The 21,509-nt window shown below is 30.2% G+C and overlaps 1 protein-coding gene across 9 annotated transcripts in view; it reads right to left on the bottom strand.

Moving 5' to 3' along the window:
* LOC124359254 (regulating synaptic membrane exocytosis protein 2) overlaps positions 1-21,509 on the bottom strand; it is a 206,148-nt gene that overhangs the window by 126,756 nt on the left and 57,883 nt on the right. For 7 of the 9 annotated variants that reach the window (XM_046811843.1, XM_046811844.1, XM_046811841.1 and 4 more), the window contains exons 4-5: positions 20,234-20,403; positions 9,519-9,738 (exon numbers count right to left, since the gene is read on the bottom strand). The exons of 1 other annotated variant lie outside the window; for it this stretch is intronic. In XM_046811843.1, the coding sequence (XP_046667799.1) occupies positions 9,519-9,738; positions 20,234-20,403 (390 nt within the window). The remainder of the gene's footprint in view (positions 1-9,518; positions 9,739-20,233; positions 20,404-21,509) is intronic. One more of the 9 variants, XM_046811846.1, reaches the window with a different exon arrangement.

Here is a 21,509-nt window from a genome sequence, read left to right as displayed (position 1 = left end):
ACATTTTTCGTTCAGTTTGACCTCCTGAACAATTTGGTGAAGTTTGGTCCTGTAATTTTGGGACACCCAATATATATATATATATATATATATATATATATATATATATATATATATATATATATATATATATATATATATATATATATACATTCATTAAATTTGTATAAATGGCAATAGCCGAATTTAAATTCAATAAACATTGAGTCACAAAAAGTACTTGCTCCGCCGGGACTCGAACCCGGATCTCTCACTTGCCTGGTGAATGTGCTATCATTACACCATAGAGCCCTTATTTTTTACGATTCAATTATTTTGTACTTGTCTATATCTGTCACATATGCGTTTAAATAACCTAACTAAAATATGATTGGAAGACCAAATACCTGTCAAACGACTTTTGTTTACATTCATTAAATTTGTATAAATGGCAATAGCCGAATTTAATTTCAATAAACATTGAATTGCTAAAAGTACTTGCTCCGCCGAGACTCGAACCCGGATCTCTTACTTGCCGGGTGAATGTGCTACCATTACACCACAGAGCGCTTACTTTTCAATTATTTTGTATTTGGCCATATCTGTCACATATGCGTTTAAATAACCAAACTAACATATGATCGGAAGACCAAATACCTATGAAACGTCTTATATATAACAATAAATTTGATAGATTTTCATTTTTGTATATATATATATATATATATATATATATATATATATATATATATATATATATATATGTATGTATATATAATATGTTTAAAGATTTACAAAAAATATTTTCATAAAATAAAAGAGTGTATAGTAAAATTACGAAATTTCAAAAGCCAATTTGAAAAGTCGATGTAAAACGCTCAATGAAACTTGAATGTTTATATTGCAACATTTTATTTAAAACTATTCTTAAATAAAAAAGTATTTTACTAAGTAGTCAAATCCGTTGTATATAAATAAAACGTTAAAAATGAACTGCAAAATCTCTACACTTTTTACCGTTTAAACAATGTATAAAAGAAAACAATAATAAATAATTTAATCAACTTGTAGAATATGTTTAACATATACAAGATATCAACATTTGTTTAATTTTTATACGTATTTTAACGCAAAAACAATTAGTATAACTTTTAGAGATTCAAATTATTACAAAGCTGTACTGGAAATATTTAAAGGTGTTGATTTTAGGGACGTATTAGAAAAACTATTATGAGAAAAAGGAAGAGAAAATTATTATAATTTTTCATAGATGTTTCTGTAATATAGTTGGATGTGAACATTTTTAAAGTGCTTAAAGGAGTCTTAACAATCTTATTTCATCATAATGCATTCTTTACCTGTAATAGTCTTTGTACAAACAGTCATCAAATATAAATTTTATTTTTATTTATATTTATAACCATCTCAAACTTTCAAATATACGCTCGGTAAATGAATTTTAAAATCTTCCAACTCTACAAAAACTGTCAATAAAATGTATCTTTCATTTTCTCAGAATTCACCATTCTATATTTCTTATTTTCTTCCAATTCATTTTAACTCTTATATTCTGCAAATCTAAATTTTCAAACATAGTTTAACTCTCCTAAGAAATCCATTATTATAATTGGAGTTATCAATTATAATTATAAACATGACAATTTGCTAACATACAAATATAATTTTTTTTTAATTCGAAATTTGTATACTTTACATTTGAGAACTTATGCTAACCAATCAACTGCCGAATGTTTTTAAGTGCAGAGATATTAATTTATTTGTACTAAATTAAATGTACTATGAAATATTTCAGGTTTAAAATCATATTTAAACTTTATACCTAAACAATGACAAATCACAGGCAATATAGTTTTATAATAAATATGGTTATTTACACCAACAAAAGTTTTAAAAAGTATATAAAAATACACTTAGTAAATTATACGAATAAACTAAGAAATATAAAGATTATTATTCCTCATTATAAGAAATATATGTTTTTTTTTATTTTCCATAAAATGGCAATGCAAATTCAAATATTATACGAGATCTCTTCTATTTCTGCAATAATAATCTTCGGTGTTTAGGTACTGTAAAAAGTTTAGATGTTTAATTTACTTGTCAACTTAACGTAATATATAACACTTCTTAAATAAATGTTTTTTCAAACTGTTTTATATTGAAAGGATTTTGTCATCCAATTTCTACATTTACACTTATTTTACAAACCCCTTTTTGTCTAACTGAATATTATGCTTATACTTCTTTGAAGTATAAAAACTTTTTTCGAAATCAACATTTAATTTACATGTACATTTCATTGATTTGTTAAAAATATTGTGTTCAAGACAAAGGGTCATTAATTACTTAAAATACATCTACATTAATATTGAATAGCATATTACATTGCTTGAGATAATAGCGGACCCAGAGCGACTGTTAGCAACCTTGAAATACAGAAGAGGCATCTTTAGAGTACATGTTTACATGTACCTTGAGTCCGCCGACCTTGAACTTTTAACATAAATACACATCGTATTTGCTAACACTTAACCTCGAACCTTTTCACCTGTCTGTCAGACTTTCTGATTATTTGAATAGTGAAATCTATCATAATTTACTTGTATGACAAAACTTATAATTTAACACAGTTTCAAAACCACTCAATTACTGTAAAACACTTTAATTTATTCCGCAATTATTGAACAGTTCACTTCGTAATTTAATCGCATTTTAAAAACATTCTCTTCACATTTATTAAAGTCTTCTTGCGTTATAATGTTAATTTCTTCTTTCTTTACTTTTTAATTAAAATATATTCTTTCTTCCTTAATATTACGAGAAAACATTGTATAATTATTGTAAACACCTCGCCAATTTCATCTACAAGACAAATTAGGTGTGTTACAAGTAGTGCTAGTTAAATCGTAAAATGAAATATCTCAATTCACTCCAATTGTTATGATGTTTTGTTAATGTATAGTTTAAAAGAGTGAATACCAATATTTTCTTGAAAACTTATTTAATTGAGTTTGATTAAATTAATTCACATAATAGTAAATACTTAACTCTTTTGACTTAATTACAAGGGCGAAATTAATCCTTATTTTTTAAATATTAATAACAATTTTCTTTTAGATACCATATAATCTAAAAGAAACAAGTTTTACTTTAAATTGTATTTTCAAATTGTTCATTCTTCAAATTTTTAACTTAATTTTTTTTTTTTTTTTTTCTTAATTTTTAATTTTTAATTTATTAACTTATTTTTATTTTTATTAAGTATTTTTAGCTTCTCCAAAAGATAAGTTCGCCATTGATTTAGAAACATTTTTATACGTGAAACATAAATATAACCGCTAATTCGTCTATTTAACTGTTATTTTCACAATATACATAATAATTAAAAAGATCATACAAAAATAATTAAAACAAATGTATTAATATATTTACCATTTGTAGGTTTTAAAGTTAGAATAATTGTTAAATACCCCTAATCTTCTTTCAAATTCTTATCTCATAATTCATTACATTTATCAAAACATGTCAGAACCAATTATTATAACTCCTTCTTAAATAGTAGTCATTCTGCGTAAAATCACATAGCAAAATCTAATTACCTCTAATATATTGTTTGTAAATTTAGAGAAAAATCGAGAAAGATAAAAACAAAACTTATTTTTATGTTTAGACATTACAAATTATTCTTTAATAACATCTAGATTTTCTAAAATTTAAACATCAAAACTATTAAATATTTGTTTCATAGTCGTTCAAAGAACCAATATCTTTTGAAAAATAAAAGAAATGGGATATCTTATTGTTTATATGATTCGTAATATTTACAAAAATATTTCTTGTAAATGTTCTCCACATCTTCTTGTAAAAAGTAACTAATACATAACAATTTATAAAAGGAATCAATATATTGTAGATAAAATCCAATAATAAAGTTGTTTTCCACATTAATTCGAACCAACAGTTAGTATTCTTATTGTCAGATCTCCCTTTTTTTTCATCAACCGTCTATAATTTTTTGACGTGACAACGTCTTAAATTAGGTTGCGGCTCGGAGTCACTCATGAAAAAGTGTAACGCCCGGTAACGTTACGATGCCCGTCCAGTGGGTCCGCCGCACGGGATAAAGTAGATAACTGTGGGTCCGCCGCACGGGATAAAGCAGATAACTATGTTTATTCGTAAACGGGATCCGCACGGGATAAAGCAGATAACTGTGGGTCCGCCGCACAGGATAAAGCAGATAACTATGTTTATTCGTGAAAATGTGGAGTGCTTAGATTCGTCATTTACAACAACTACAACAATAAAGGTAAATAATTGTACACTGATATTTCATTATCGTAAACTATGATTGATTGATTAATTTAAAATAACAAATTATAACCTCTAACCTGTCATAACAGTGCGACCAAACAAACGAACTAAACCGACCAATCACCACGCGCGGAGTTAGAATTTAACTGTGTTTAGCAAGAATTTCAAATTCCAATTTTAGTAAATGTTTTATTCAACTTTACCATTTACAATAAAAAATTTTAATTAATTTCAAATTATGTACAATGTATTAGTAAACAAAATATATTTCTATAGTTAAAATTTGTGCAATTCTTATTTTCATTCAATTCCTTGTTCCTATTGTGCAATTTAATAATATTCATATCAATAAATATTCTACCGAGAAAAAGACGTTGTCACGTAAAATCTTCGCCCGTAAAACCAACTTTACAGGCAACCATAATTTTTTTATTTGATATTTTTGAAGTGACTTCTTCTTTTGGCGGGCTATCAATGTATGTTTTACATAGGGTAAGACTTTTCACGCAATGAATCGTCACGCATCACTCATGTTTGCTCTGTAGTCACAAGGGGTGGTACTATGGCAGCCATTTTGATATCAGAGCGTTTCTCCGTTGAATGACTTTAAGGCGTGCTAGTGAGAAGTGACTCCTTGTTAAAGTGACTACTTATTTTGGCGAGCTATGAATGTATATTTTGCACGGGGAAAACTTTCGTTTCGCGTCAGGGAACGTCAATCGTGTTTATGTGTTCATCATGCTTTCAAAGGAGAATGACAGCTTTACCGAAATATAAGCAAACTGTTATACTATAATCATCTGATCTGGACTATTTGACGTCAATGAACAATTTGTTAGGAGAGATTAAAAGGTAAATATAAACCACAATAACATAAAATATTATATACGATAAGGAAATAAGGAAACGCTTCTCTAATCTAGTATTATTTGTTTTCTAGCTGTTAGATCAGATTGGTCGTATTAGTATCGACGTAAATTGTACCCGCTATATCGCATCGTCTAGAGCTATCCCTGCTACTGCAGACTCCTTGGTTATGGAATTTTTCAGGTTAGGTCACTTAAGCTCCATAGCTACTAGTAGCTATTTTAACTAACACACTAAGAACGTTCCAACGCCAAACAATTGTTGCAAAGAGACTAAGATGCATGGTAAAATACTGGTTTGACAAAATCATCTATTTATTAATGAATCCAACTGAAAATTGATTAACTTCGTCAGATTCTAAATTGAGTATGGATAATATTAATTCCTATTTCAGTTCACTACTAGTTTTGTCCTGACGGGATATAAAAAAGGATTAAAATTAAATTGATTAGATTTTTTCTAGTTAACAAAGCCGTAGTGTAATGTACTCCTGAAAGAATACGAGTTTTTCTGTTGATTATAATTTTAACCTATACTCAATTACATTACGCCTTACTTTACATTCACTTAAAACGTAAGTTACAAAAAATTGATTTTAATCAAAATATTGCTAAAGAAACGTCTAAACCATGAATTGATTTTTTTAAAAATAAATTAATTTGTACAATGTCAAACGATAAAACCCAAGTACAACTAGAAATGGAACAACTATAAATGTTGTGTTTACAAGATATCAATATTTTATTTCAGAATTTATATTTCTTATAAAAATTATCATAAACCCACCATTTAATTTTTAGAATATAATAACAATGAAAATGAAGTAATTATTGCGGAAATACAAGATTGTAGTGAAAATAATACTGACCAAATTATTGAAACTAATACAAAACGATAATAATGAAAATGTATAAATATTTATTACTTTAATATTTAGAAGTCAGTGATCATTGTAATGTATGAAATGTAAAAATATTACAAAGATATGCTAAAATTAATAGCAAATATAACACTTTTTAACGTAAAGGGATTTATTTTATCATATTATTTTAAAATATAAAAAATAAAAATGTCATAGTTGAGAACTTGACTTCAAGATATATATTCACAACCCATTGTATATATATGGGAAGTAGCCACTTCTATCGGTCAGTGCCGAGACTGCCTTTCCATATTTTTAAATTTCTCTATTTAGCTGGCGATAATGAAACTATTCATGTTTACTGGTGAAAATTCTAGATTGGTTTTAAATTTAGAACAACATTTGACAGAAAACTCACATTATTTTATCGGATTGGGTGCTTTTAATCCTGATAATTTTGTAATTGATTTTGTAAACATTGTTTAAAATACGGCTATTAGTTATTTAAATAATAATAAAAATACTACAGATCTTATGAAAATGAAAAAGAATATTATAACTTTGAAAAACAAAAAGATGTGAAGATATTCAAAAAGCCAGATATACTGTACAATGTAATGAAGAGACCCTGAAATACAAACAGTATTTAATTATATTAAATTAAAATCTCCTGTTATAATTTATTTTTCATTCTATATTTTTGAATAATTTGAGGTTTGAAAGAGAAATATTAGGATTAAATTAAATACATTTTTTCTAAATCCAAAATGTAGACCTTTTGATGTTATAAAATTACATTGCAATCTCATTGAAACATTCTTATTTACATGACATATCTAAAATGGACATTTTCTTTATAAATGTTGCTTTCGATTCTAAAACTATTAGTAGAAACCAAATTAAATTGATTATATTCCAAGTCAAAGAAATATTAGAAGAATTAAAAATATTGTTCTATCTATTCAAGATTCTGAAGGAAATTTGTTAAGACATGAAAGCAAAACAACTGGTCATTTAAGATGAAGCAAGAATAAATTTTTATAAAAATATTTGTGGAGCACTACGTAAAATATTTAAAGAAATAATACAATTATAAATGGTTCTGGCCCTTGTAAAAAAATTAAAATTATTAGTTAATTTTCTTACTAAATACTTTAAGTTGTAGACCTAATAAATAACCGTTTCACATTCAATAACAACAACATCGATTGTGGACGAAAATAATGAAATGTTCAAAGCTAAGGGTGTTTCTGAAATCCTAGAATATGAAAGTACGAGACAAAAATTAAATTAAATATCGAAAATAATGATACAATCATTTATTTTGTTTTAAATATCCACGAAGCTATAGATAACTTCCTTAAAGGTGTAAAAAATACTTTATTTTTCAATGAATCTGGTTTTTATCTATAATTTTAAGTTCTAACAAAAAAGAGGAAATAATCTGTAAAAAGTGGATTAAAACACGTTTTATCTTCAATTAGAAAATTTGGAATATACAGACTTATAAATGAAAACAAACAATTTAATTAACAAAATCAGATGTTGTTTGTATAACATTTTAATGAAGAAAAACTAAATTATTTTTTTTTTAAGAATAAGAAATGTGCGTGGAAATATCGAAAGTATGTTATCACAAAAAAGAGAAATACTACAAACATTTAAAACAATTTTATCAGATTATTTAAAATTTGAAATTGTATAAGGATTTGGTGATCCGAACAGTATGCATCTTTATAATGAAACGTAAGAAAATCTAAATCTATATATATATATGAATGTTTGTGTGTTTGTCCTTTATGGAATCGTACACTATTGACCGATCATTATGAAAATTTGAATGTATATGTACTTTTCGACGGAGAAGGTTTATTAATGCTATACTCATTTATAAAACTCACCACGAGGTGGCGCTGCAAAATATAAGTTTTCAAAGCGCCTGCACATTATAAACTGCAATTACGAGACAGTTACGTATATTAATTTGCCAAAGACTATTTGAAGGCACTAAGTTAGAATATATGTTTGTCTTCATGATAAATATATGGTTGAACTTAAAGCTTGACTGTTAGACCGCTTTATAATAAAATACATGTACGTGTATAATGGCTATATAATAAGCATACACATATTTTCTTGATCGTGACAACAAGGCAAACTCTACATCGGTGTTAGAAATATAATGCACTTGAACCCGAAGTGCAAATATATGGCCAAGGCTTACGTAAAGCGTGCGAAGCCACGGGAAACAGCTAGTATTATATATAATGCACATCATTTTTAAACAAATATGCATAAATCTCAAGTAATTTATTACATTTAAAAATCTTTACCAGAATGTACAGAATAATTTACATATTTCTGATAATTGTTTGCAAACTAGTGTTCTAATGTCTATATTGTTTTGCTAATTCTGTATACATAAATAAGTATCGTACTGTGACACATTATAACAAAAAATGTAAAGATATTGAGGAAAGTTATAATTTAAGTTAAAAATGTTACGAGCAATATCACCTGCTACTCAATTTTTCCTCCTGTTTTCCTCTAAATTAAGTTTGAATTATATCATCTTATCAATCTTCTAGCACCAATCCTACTATAATGTTGTAATACTCTTTATAATGATTACCTTTTTATAAAACATTTTCTTTTTACAGTACATTTCAGTACAATACAATACGTGTAAAAACAAAATAATTCACTCTATCTAAAATATCCCTTCCGTTTACTATGTAACCAGAATAGCCGGCCGTTTAATCCATCCATTAACGAAATGCCGCCGAAACAGATTCTTGCACATAAAAACTTCCGTGCCTTCTATTTTGTAAAAGGTATTAATCCTTTATTAAAAAATAAAGGGTTTCACGTTATACTTATTTCTTTGATTAATTTAATGTAAGATATTCCTTTAAAAACCATTGCGGGACAGCGTTCTGACACCATGACACCACTGGTAAATGAATACGACTGGTGTATATTTAAATTGTTACAACACTATATTTTGGTATTCTAGATATTGGAAACCTTGTTTTAAATCGACTTTGTTTAATTTTTTGAAAATAACGAAAAGGTAGATTTATTACCATTAAATCTTAATCTTTATTAATCATTGAGATTTAATTCAATGTAATTTTAACAATATCTGTTATTATATTAATAACGAAACCGTAGAATTATTTAAAGTATTTTCCTACCATGAGCCTTTTCTACAGTACGAATAGATAGGCCAACAGCTATTGTTTGAATAATTAAAGGAATCCGAGTTTATGTACTAGTCTGAAATTATTTTTAAACCTTTTCATGACTATTTCGAGTTTATGTAGCGGTTTTATTTAAAATAAAAAAAGGATATTGAACAATCATTCGATAGACATATTACAGGTACCTAACTAAAACGGTATCAAAGACAACATGATGATCATCTTGTGACTAAGAAACAAGACAAAATTAGCTTGTGAATGTGTCTGTTTACCTGGTCGGAGCTGCCCCTCAATATCCGCTGTACTGCCCTTCTTCACCTTCTCAATGATGGCCCCCCGCCCCCCTGTCGATAACATGTGACCCCCCACCACCTTCAGCCCCAGGATAGTGGTGCAGGACGACGCGCCGACACCTTCCTTCACAGTCTTCTTCAGGATCATGTGGCCCGTCATCCGTGTCCCGTCTTTGGACATCTGCCACGACAGGGGGTGCTGCAACCACAATCACATCACCATACTTTTCTTTTTCAGACTGCACTACTGAAACTTATTTACATTTTAAACATGAAGTACATTTTGCCTCAGCCTTAATAATAGCTTCAGCAATGTTTTAAAAGTTTCGGTTATTCCAAGAAGCATATTTTCTCATTGTACAGTTTGACTAAATTAAAGTGCCCACGAGGACGGTCAAAATTACGCAAAAAAGATCGGTGTTTCCTATAAAAAAACTGTCACATAATTACGCAACCTATAAATTTTCATTATATTATAATTTTAGAGACAGTTCTTGGGTTTCTCTATATCTTCCCGATAGTTTATCAAATTGATGAGGGAACTTTCAAAACTCGGTACTAAGCAAAGAGCAATGATCAAATAATAATGTCACTGCCTTAACGGCTTCTTGTTTCGCATCTACGCACTTCTGTATGTGTATTATTAGTTTATAAAACCTCTTCCCCCCTGATATTTAGATCTAACATTTATCTGGGAGGTCTCATACGTTTATAGGCTAGTAGATACATCCTTCTTCTAGAATTCCACTTCGGTTTCGGAACACATAATTGTGTTTTTATTGTTTGAACTGTCCGGCAGTTTTCAGTATGACGTGAAGTATCGTGAGACAGCAAATTTAGTGTGGGAATCGGACCGGCACAATCTGCCTCAGCAGGCAATAGTAGAATGTTACGTACAGCGCGAGAGCGGGTGAGTGAACCACTGTACTCAAGAGTCCTGACGCTTCACTACTAGATTATATTATAGTAGTGTCGCGGCAGTTGGCAAGTACCCTGGGCCCCGCAATGCGCCTGGCCGGCCAGTCTAAGACCGACTGGGTGCCGGCGGATATGTCCCTACAATCAATACAAGGTTGGCACTCTCCCAGCATTACACTCAACATGTTGCCCTCTGCCCTTAACTTGCATGTTTTAATTTAAACTTCGTATTTTATTGCTCTTTATAATTCATTTCCGTGTATTGCTTAGCGACTAGAATGCCAAACGCTACATGTACACAATATAAGTGAGGTATAATATGTTTTCAATCTTCTGTGATGATCAATATACGAGTGCGATTCCTTTTTTTATATTCAAGATTGGTTTTTTGAGTTTTCCAAAGATTTGTTTGAAAGTTCTTTTTTTTTGCATCCACGCACTGCTGTATGTGTATTATAAGTTTATAAAACCTCTTTCTCCCTGATATTTAGATCTACAGATTTCTCTGGGAGATCTAATATGTTTATAGGCTAGTAGATATAGCCTATAAACGTTTTAGATGCAAAAGATTTAACTTTTGACAAATATTTGTTATTTGTTTCAAACACCTATTATTTTATTTATCCCAATCCACTATTCACAGAGTTAACAAAATAAAACACACGGCTTTTTATCCGTAAATACAGGATAATAAAGGCACCGTAATCAGCTAATACTTTGCCACATTCATTGATTCAACATAGCTTGTAAGTATTATTAGAGTATTATAATAAATTGTAAATGAAAATGACCACATTAAAGATGAGGAAAATACAAGTTTAAATTACTAAAACTAATTATGTATATATACATTTCTCAAATAAGCTTATTAGTACCAAAAACAAAGCTACAAACAAGTAAAACAACATACGCTTAAGCAAAGTGAAGAAACTAATCACAACATATGAATTGGATGCAATATCATCATGCACTTGCATAGGCAGGTTGGGACACGGACCAGGTACTTCAAGGAGTCGAGGTGGGCAAAACACATTATATTTAATATTCATCACTTTTCTACCAACTCGTTGATTGACACAACCCTCGCGGCCTATCTACGTTGTCACTAACCCTTAATAGTTTAGCATTTATAAGTAATGCAGTGCCAATTAAGACAAGTCTACAGACGAGTAAACGGTACGCTTAATACACAGAAAACAACATTGAACAGAATCGCAAGAAAGTATTGGAAAAGTTATAACAAGCATAGCAATTACAAATATACTCCTGTAAATTAGGAAAAATTAAAACGAACCGTGAGGAAAGTTTGGTCATTATTGCACTAGAAAGTTCGTACTGAGTAACTTCAACTAGTTCAGATTTAAATTATTACAGCGTTTCGTTAAAGAATCACGAGGAAAGTCCTGCGTGACACACTGAGTCACGAGCTACTGAGGTGAAGTCAAGTTCGATAGCGCACATTTCGATAACATTTCCAACACACTCCAGCTCCATTACGCCAATATTTTACAGCAAACAACAAACTCTTAAAATTACAAAAGCCTATAGCTAAAAGTCAAGGCTACGTAGGCGCTAGAGCCTTATCTACAACAAAGTACAACAAAACTATTTTAGCCTGGCAACACTTTACGAAGGTTTTGGATTCTCCTAGGTTTCTCATTGAAGCAAAACGCACACGAAATAGCAACGAAGCAAATATCCTACAGCAGTGATCTTTACGTCTAAACAAACAATACTATTGCAGTAAAGCATAAGGCCCATCGCTAGGGCTTCGCGCAAGCTTTCACAATGTCTATGGACATTGCTGAGCGTTTGAGTCAAAAATACAACAGACAATGTCTAAGCAAGAAACATCACTTGCCAATACACACATAATATAGCGGTGTAAGGTAATTTAGAGTGTATACTTAGAGTTAAAACAACTGGGTTGTAATTATTAGGCAAGGTCTATCAATGTAATATTACGTAACAGTCTAACTAATAATATGATGTTTATCTGACACTCTTTCTACAGATTTTACAAAATTAACTAAAATTTGTTGTTAACTAATGTACTCTTTTACATGCTAATAAATAATTATCTATACAAGTAGGTACATTTCTGTGTACGTGGTCCAAGTGAATATATACCTTGCACAAGGAGAAAAGTAGGTTTTTTGCTTTGAACTGTTTGGATAAAATTGAACTCATATATAAATATTTACTAAGTTGCCCTACTATTTCAATATTTTCTGTTAACATTATTTAAATCCATAAACACGGCTATTTAAGAATAATGATAAAAATAATAGATTTTAATGATACACATACAGTCACTTTTTAATAAGTAATATATAAAATTATAGATAATATTTACATATTTTATTATAGATTGTAATTTTTTATATACAGGGTGTAAACTAAGTTCTGATGTACCTGAATATATTATAAACGGATTGATATATCAATGTACAACCTTCACAAGACTTTTTAAATGAATTGTTTGAGGATAATAACAAATTTAACCTCCTTTTAAAAGGAGGAAGGGGAGTAACTTTAAAGTTTCTACATGCAACCCCTATCTTGAACCATGCTATATTAAAGGTCTGTTCAATAGAAACATTTTATAGCAAAAGTTATGGGCAAATAATCCAAAAAATAATCTATATATGGACAACGCCAATGTCTTGCGCACATCAACACAATACATGCGTGATATCTTTTAGTAAGACTTTGAGGAACCCAGCTTATTTCTTTACGTAGTATCTAATGTTTCTGGTGTGCATAGTTTCGGTAAGAGGTGTCTTTTTTAGATGGAATTACAATCTAAGGGATTATTTGCCCATAACTTTTGCTAGGATCGTCGTAGATATGTGTTGTTCATGCCGTCGCGTTTCTATTGAATAGAACTTTAAAATGACATGTCACAAGATAGAGGTTGTAATTTGAAATTCCCTTCCACCCTCTTTTAAAAAGGGGGGTGCCATTTTTGTTACCCTCAAAAAATGCAAAAAGTAATTTAATCACTGAAGGTGAAGGTTGTACATTTATATGTCAATCCGTTTGGAATATATCCAGGCGTATCAGGACTTAATTTACACCCTGCATATATAATCTATGCCCTCCTTCCCCTCGTCTAACATCGTATATTTTGTATGACATTATTGGATAGTTCTATCTTCTCACCGTTGCAAAATATTCCTCTCCTTTCCCAACAAGGGAGCTCGAAACGTTAAATGGGGTTATCCATAGTTAAATGTTCAAACAGTAATATACGTGTAAATTATTATTGATCGTACACGAACCTTGACTACAAATTCTGTCAGTTGGACACAGGGGTTGATTGGTCAAGAGCGTTAAGTTCTACACGTGATCACGTACAATCAAACTCCTTTTGCATGGCAATTTTCCGAATTAAATTAAATCTATTGCCTTTAATCTGAATTTAATATTTACAGTAAGATTTTTGAATCATAAAATTAAAATGATTCAACAAGAGTTGTTATTAATGCTGGCTTTTAGAATGAAGTAGTATCTGAATTAATTATGGGCCCGATATATGAGAAAAAAGATTTAACGAATTTTCAGTTCTTAAAACGCATTGCAGCAGTGAAAAATGCATCCTATAATTATTCAATAATTTTCATATAGAGATATTTTTGTTTAAGTTTACAATTTAAAATTTAAATGTTCCTGTACAGATTGGTTTATTTGTGTCATTGTATTGATAATGTTTTTCATAACATATTTGCATTTAATTCGGTAGATAATATTTCGTCGGAAATAAACGAGTTGACATTATGTTTTATAAATTCAATAATTAATTCAGGTGATGTAATTCAAATAAATAAAATTAAAGAATGTATTTCAGTGCTTTTATGGCTCGGTGAATAGTAAATTTAAATTTATTTTTTTAGAAAACTGTATATTTTCGTATTTTTATTAATTTCTGAGTATAAGCTTTTTTCAATTTGTAATTTTACATGAAGAAATCCGTAATATTCTTGGTTTATTGCCTTAAATACATTTTAATTCAATTACAATAAAAAAATTGGTAAAATTTGTCTGCAACTAACTGGAGTTCAGTAGGATTTTATATTCATGTCATTTCTTAGCTGACTTTCGGAAACAATTATATTTGAATCGTAGTTAATTCTAGAGTCTCATAACAAAAATAACAACACACGAATAACGGACTACTTAAAATTATTTTATTTAAAATGTATTTTCAGTTTTCTTTTCAATTATTTTAATTATGTTTTCTAAATACTTGATTGTTTTTAAATAGGGTTTGGACAAGGCATGGTGGATAGTAGAAACCAAAACATACACAGATAAAAGAATTAATGGATAAATAATTACAGTAGCCTAATGATTATTAAAATTCCACATAGTTGATAGAAGCAAAATACTAGTATGTAGAGGCATAATATTTTTTTTATCAGTCGCTATTTAAGATGGAATTATCTGTATAAATGTCATTATTTTTGTTTCGTCAAGATATGACGCATCACAAATTGGCAATTCTTTAAAATATTTATATTTCTTTTCTGAAATATAATGTTGTGTGTTGCTTATGAGTACTTTTAATTTAAGGCATTGCTATATTTAATACTATAACTTCCTTAGGGGTTCCTAACCCTTTCTGATGTTTAAAATAGGATATAGTAATTTCGGGTTATATTATTACAAATATTCAAATTGTATACATTTATATCAGATAGAATGCCATAGTGTTCTAAACATTAGCGTAAAATTTATGTCTTTATATAAAATCAGGGTTAATAATTAAGTATTTTAATTTTACAACACAATGCAATAGAATAGTACATTCATAAAAGTCATACAATAAGTTAAATAAGTCTTCTTGAAAAAAGTTCTCTTCGTAAAGCAGCCTACTCCAGCACTTTGTGCTCTGAGATGCCTCCCAGGAAAACTATCAGACTGTATTACAGTGTTCGAGTCCAGAATATGGCATAATTTTTTGAAGTTTTTGTAATGCCAATTCTTACGTCTCCAAAAGAGGGGTCTGAGAATAGTTTCGGGATTAGAACAACGGGAACAAGGAGTTCTTCCGATCAAATGGTTACTGAAACGCTGGCAAGCTTTTAATTTACCATTCCATGTTATATATTTTTCAAAACAGAATTACTTTTGTTATTTTAGATAACTGTTCCAAATCAAGACATAAGCAAAACATAGTAGTTGTTATGTTTTGCTTATGTCATTCAGACTATCTCTGCTCAAAAATTATCTTTTTTACTTTGGTCCAAAACTATTTTATTCTCTTCCTCAGTCCATTAAAAATCAGAATAGTTTTTAATCATTTAAAGTTAATTTAAAGGGTCACCTGGCCGAAAGAGCTGTCTGCAGGCTTCAGGAGGCCCTCGGAGAGATCCCGACGTGATGCAGCAGATCCAACCGCTTTCTTAGGTTGCTTATTATTATTGTCATTTGTCTCGCTTTTTCTAAACTTGTGTTATATATGTGATTACCTTATTTTTGGTAAGTTTTAATAGTTTTAAGTTAGTTATTATTAATTGTTCATTTATTTATTGGCTGATCTGTAATGACGTACACAAAGAATGTTCACTGTGTTAATAATGATTCAATTTTATTAAATTTAACTCCAGGGACAATTCAGTAAGTTAAAGGGTGTAAATAAAGTAACTGCCTTTTATTTATTTTTTAAATAATGGTGTCGAATCTAAAGCTTAAAATGGGATTTTCTTTGGACTAAATAAAGCTTGCAAATGCGCGAACGGAATAAAAATATTCTTCACCTTTTATAAAAACGACGATAGCGAATCTAGCGGTCTATAGAAATGGTGAAAATTTGAGTATTATATGTTCTGTAAATAAGGAGAATGTGGATGGTCTTAGTGTATTATAGCATTTATATTAAAGAATATTTGTAATATTTGTATAAGGAAATATTAAGTTTTGGAATAACTAGAAAACTCAGTATAACTGCATTGTCGTCTGTGTGCAAAACTGTTTCTGAGATATGTGTTTCATATTATTTGTATATAATGAGTAGGTATGTAGTTATTGCATGTAAGTTTAGATAGAACACGCTTGTTTTTATGAAATATGATTTTAACCAGTTTTAAACAATAATGCGTTTAGTGTAGATAAAGCGAACAAACATTTCATTCCAAAATTGTCGTGTATGTTCTAAAATAATAATAATATTTAAATGACCATAAACCCAAATAATCGAAAAAAGAAGACCTTCTCTACAAACTATTCAAAAGCTGAAACAAAATTTAATTCTACAAGGCTTGTTGGTGGCATCAGGCACGTTTAAAATCTGTTTCAGCAACCCTTAAAATATACAATTCCATTTTCTGAAGTACACATAGATTAGTAACGAGAAGAATTTACTCTACTAATTTGGTAGACTACAAATTCAGCCTTGAATCCATATAAATTTGAGAAAACCCAACCCTTACCCCTACTTAAAATAATTCATGCAATTGTAAAAATTAGTGCAAAGTGCATGTCGCTGGTTGGTGTGCAAGTTGGGGCTAATATGTTCCTCTTTTACCTTTGTATGCTTTATACAATCATGTAAGAACACGCCCGAATCTGCGATGGAGGAATAGACATGCCTTTAGGTATTAGTAATAATGATGTTACGTTTTCGTGGGTTTTTGTAGATTTATAACTACAACTTATTATACTTGTATTTACCCTCACATTGTCATTTGTAAGCAGTTTTTGTATTTGTAACTAATGACAGTTTAAGTATCCGTGGATGCTTTGGAACTCAACAGATTTTTTTATATATCCGCACTAAAATTTCTACATAAAACATTGTGCAGGAGTATTTGAAAAAAGATTAATGTGCTGGAGTTTGTATATCAATTAAGTTTGCGATATACCTCAAAGTTTTAGTGATCACTGTAAAATATTTTCCTTTACATTGTATTTCTAATCACACATTTTCATGGTTGTATAGCTCAACTTGATCAATGCAGAACATAATGAAACAAGATCGTCCATCAGTAACATATGATAGATTACTTTGAAGTATACAAAGCGAGTGTATACTTTAATAATAAAACAGTGTTCTTGTAGTTATTCAGCGTTCTTTGAATAAAACAGAGCATTTTGCTGTGTATATATTGAAAGCTATCTAAAACAACCAGGATAACAGAATGTATTGTATTTTTAAAATTCTCAATGCAATTAATTGTTTGTAAGGTAGAGAGAAATGTTTCACCAAGGAATGATTAAAAACTATGCATTGAAAGTGTTGATAGGAATTCTCACATAGTGTAATCATTGTGCTCTCAAACAATAAAAATAAGGAGGTTAACCCATAGAGAAGAAGAAAATTGCTAAGCTGTGAAGCAGACCTTATTATCGTAGGAGGCGGTTCCTTCATAAAGGAGCCAAAGGAAGTGTACATTCCTGCAGAATTAAAAAATTCTTTGGTGATTCGATGTTACAGAAATTCTAATAGAAACTGAAAAACGATAAAAAAACAGACAGGCACAATATTTGTACAAGAGAGACCCATGAATCGTGAAATACACAGAGTTCAGAAGAGTAGAGAACCGGTGGTCAAAAGAACAGAAAACCCATGTGGAGGCTGTTAGAAGAGAGATACTTTGGGAGATGTTGTATCATCCAGGAAGCAGGAAGAGGGGCCCAGTTTTCAAAAGAACTGACACACTTGGTCTTGAGCAAATGTCATGCATAATGTCTTCCACAGTAACATCTTCGGGAGTTTAGAGACAATCTTAGAAACTTAGTAGTACGTTAACTTTAATGAGCAATGAGCAAACATTAAGAAGTAAGGAACGGTGTGACGAGAAATAACCTACGTATTTTGGGATGTTTGTCAAGCTTACGGTAAATACATAAGAAGAGTTTGACTCCTGAGGACAAACTCGAAATCTCAGGAATCCTCTCAGTTTCAGAATCTAAGGGTCTCGGATTGGTCAGGGTACCGGCACCTTAAATTTAAACATTTTGAATAAAAACTAGAGATAAAATATTGTATTCCGCTCAACTAGTTTTTGTCTCTTTTAGAGTTATTCACATATTTAAACATTATTTTAAAACAGTTAATTTAGTTACACTTTTCGTCCCCGATTAAAATTTATTTTTATATTATTACATGTGGTTAAACTTTGATAGGAATATTCTTTATTTTATCTACCCTCAACAAGTACAGTATATACCAGAAAATATTGCATACACTGATATACAGTAGATCTGATCGCATCAAAGTTAGTTCTTAGGTTACACGTGGGATAATATTGAAATAATCTTAACGATAATAGAACATTCACAATGAGATTTACTTTAAAAGTAAAAGTCCATAAATATAATCTTTATTACTGCAAAATTTAAGGAAAAGAGATCATGCCGAAGACAATTTCTGTGAACAACCCTTGTGTCAATGGTTAAATGCAAACCAAGAATAGTCCACGCGTTACACCTTATAGTAAATCGTTTTATTTAATATATGCACACATACACGCTTTCTTTCCAAAAATATTAGAAGGTGGCAGAAGAACATTTGTAAGTGAATTTTCGGTTGTTACGACTTCGACTTTTTAGTATTGTAAAAATCTGCAATTATACAAATGGCTGAAAAAATAACAAGACCACTTTACAATATTTCAAATACGAATTCATTCTATTACAATTCATATTATGAACTTACAAAGTTGATTAGACTAATATATCTGTAAAACTGCAGTAATACTGATTTATTGGATAGTATTTATATCGATTTAATAATATCGCCGCGCCCCGTTAGCAATGCTGCAACTTTCACTGATGTTCCAGTCTGAAGTACATTACCGTATCGTGTTTGGATGTAAATGTGTATTTTACATTTTTAGTTGTTTGAAAAATATATATTCTTCCTCTATTCCAACAGTTACTTGTAGTAACTATATTTAAATCTATTCGTATTAAAAATTAGTTAATAATCAGAGGATTGTGCTTTGTCAGAGGATGTTTCTTACAAAGCGATGTAATTTTTTAATCACCATACTCTTTTCGTACTGCGGCCTAGTTGTATAAGGTACCCAAATTAGTTATCCCGTTATTTTCATAGTAAATATTAAAACCTCAAACTTTTACAACTTAAAAACTGTTTTCGATCCGACCATCACAGTCAGACATCACCAAAATTTCTGATTTTTCTTTTATTTCAATGTCAAATCAACTTAAATGTATGTTTCAAAACGTGGTTGAATAACTTTGAAAATACTTAATTATTTTAGATAATTTTCTTCCATAAAAATGATTGATTTAATGTTATATTTGCTTTGATTTCTTTGTTTCCTAGAAATATGCGTTTAATAATAAATAGTTTAATTATGATGCATATTTATTATAAAACCGTAAATTCAATATTTTCAGGCATTTCACTTGAATGTTATTTGCCTAAAATGCTAAAACTAGTGTACACTACACTGTTCCATTGATGAGTATTCACTACGCCTTAAAATAAACCTTAACCTACGTTTCAAAAATGCTGTAGTAGAGCATTAAACGCTAATTAAACGTGAACTCGTAAAAACGTAATAATTCGTATTGATGTTTAAATTAAAAAAGTATTTTCTGTAACTCAATATTGGAATACATATTTATATATATGTATAGTCATACATGAGATAAAGTTTAGAGTGTTTAACGAGTTATTCTGGTGTTGACGGATAATGTGGATGCAAGGGGTGGGCCTGACCGCTGTGTGTTTCTGCAGCTAGAGAAGTGCGGGACTAGCTAATGGTGGGAGCTACTCTAGCAGTTACAGTACGGGTGGGTACCTTGGGAGCGCTGTTCGAATCCTCACTGGACGTGAATGTGCTGGAAGTGTCGATGCCCGAGTCCTTGGTCTGAGGACCGTCGAACCGGACAGTCTTCTTGCGGCGACGAGTGTCGATCAGGGTGACTTTGACCTCCCGTGGAGCGTCGTGATGGTGCCACCCGTTGAGGACTCCACCCAGACCAAGGGAGAAGTCATTCGGGGGTAGAAGTAAGAGAACAGGTTGGGTGGGGAGGGGAGGCATAAGAAAACAAGAGAGAGAAAGAACAGGAAACACAACAACCAGATAGAACAGATAAGAAATACACAAAAGGAGTTAGAACACAAAATGCAAATCAGGAAACAATGCAGATCTTATATTGTCTTGCTGCATATAAACGGTTACGGTTCAAGTGAGTGTTTCTGGTATCGGTACTCAACCTGTCATTGTTTACTTTAAACGAATATTGTTTATTAAAATATCGATTTCATTATCTAGGTATAAATATTAAAGTAGGTTGAACATTCAACTATAAGGTATATTCGAAACTTTCGTACTATTTCATGAGACAATCTTTCATCAATGTATATCATTACCTATATAAACACAAATGTGTGTCCAAAAGTATTTTTTATTGTTATTGCAATGATAACCGGTTAATTTTAGTTTTGCAAGAATGGAAAACTAGAAGTTAACGTAATTAGTATTTATTACGTTTCTTGAGAAATATCAATAATACAATTTAGAGAAAAATGTTATGTTAAAAATAATAGTTTTTGTTGATACCTTTGTAAGTTGATGACCACACACATACGCGCGCGCGCACACACACTCACACAATCAGTAATACGTGTACAAAGTGTTTGCACCTAAGCACTTTGTAAATGGTTTATACTACCTGTGAGAACACATTTTACAATTAGTGCTTTTAATAAATTTAAAATGTACCTACGACTGTATTCTTTAGATTATAATGGTTAGTTAAGATAAATCTTTATATTACAATAGTTAGTTAAAATAAATTCAATCTCTATATCAATTTATGTAAATAATGTGGTACCTTAAGGTTTTTATTGATCGATTTAAATGCAGCATAAATCTTCTCCTAAAACGAAGTCGTTCAAACAAAAGTTCTAATTCAACACACAAAAAGACTCTTACTGAGCACATGGTTTTCTTACAACTTCGATTGTTATCAGAGATCATATATGTTAACATTGCTCTTTAGATCGACGCGATAAACAAAAACACCCACTTAAACCAAAGTCAAAGGGGAGAACTGTTGTTGGCAGGAACA

Source organism: Homalodisca vitripennis, chromosome 4 (assembly GCF_021130785.1).
Source record: "Homalodisca vitripennis isolate AUS2020 chromosome 4, UT_GWSS_2.1, whole genome shotgun sequence".
NCBI classification, from domain to species: Eukaryota; Metazoa; Arthropoda; class Insecta; order Hemiptera; family Cicadellidae; genus Homalodisca; species Homalodisca vitripennis.
This window is presented reverse-complemented; position numbering and strand designations above follow the sequence as displayed.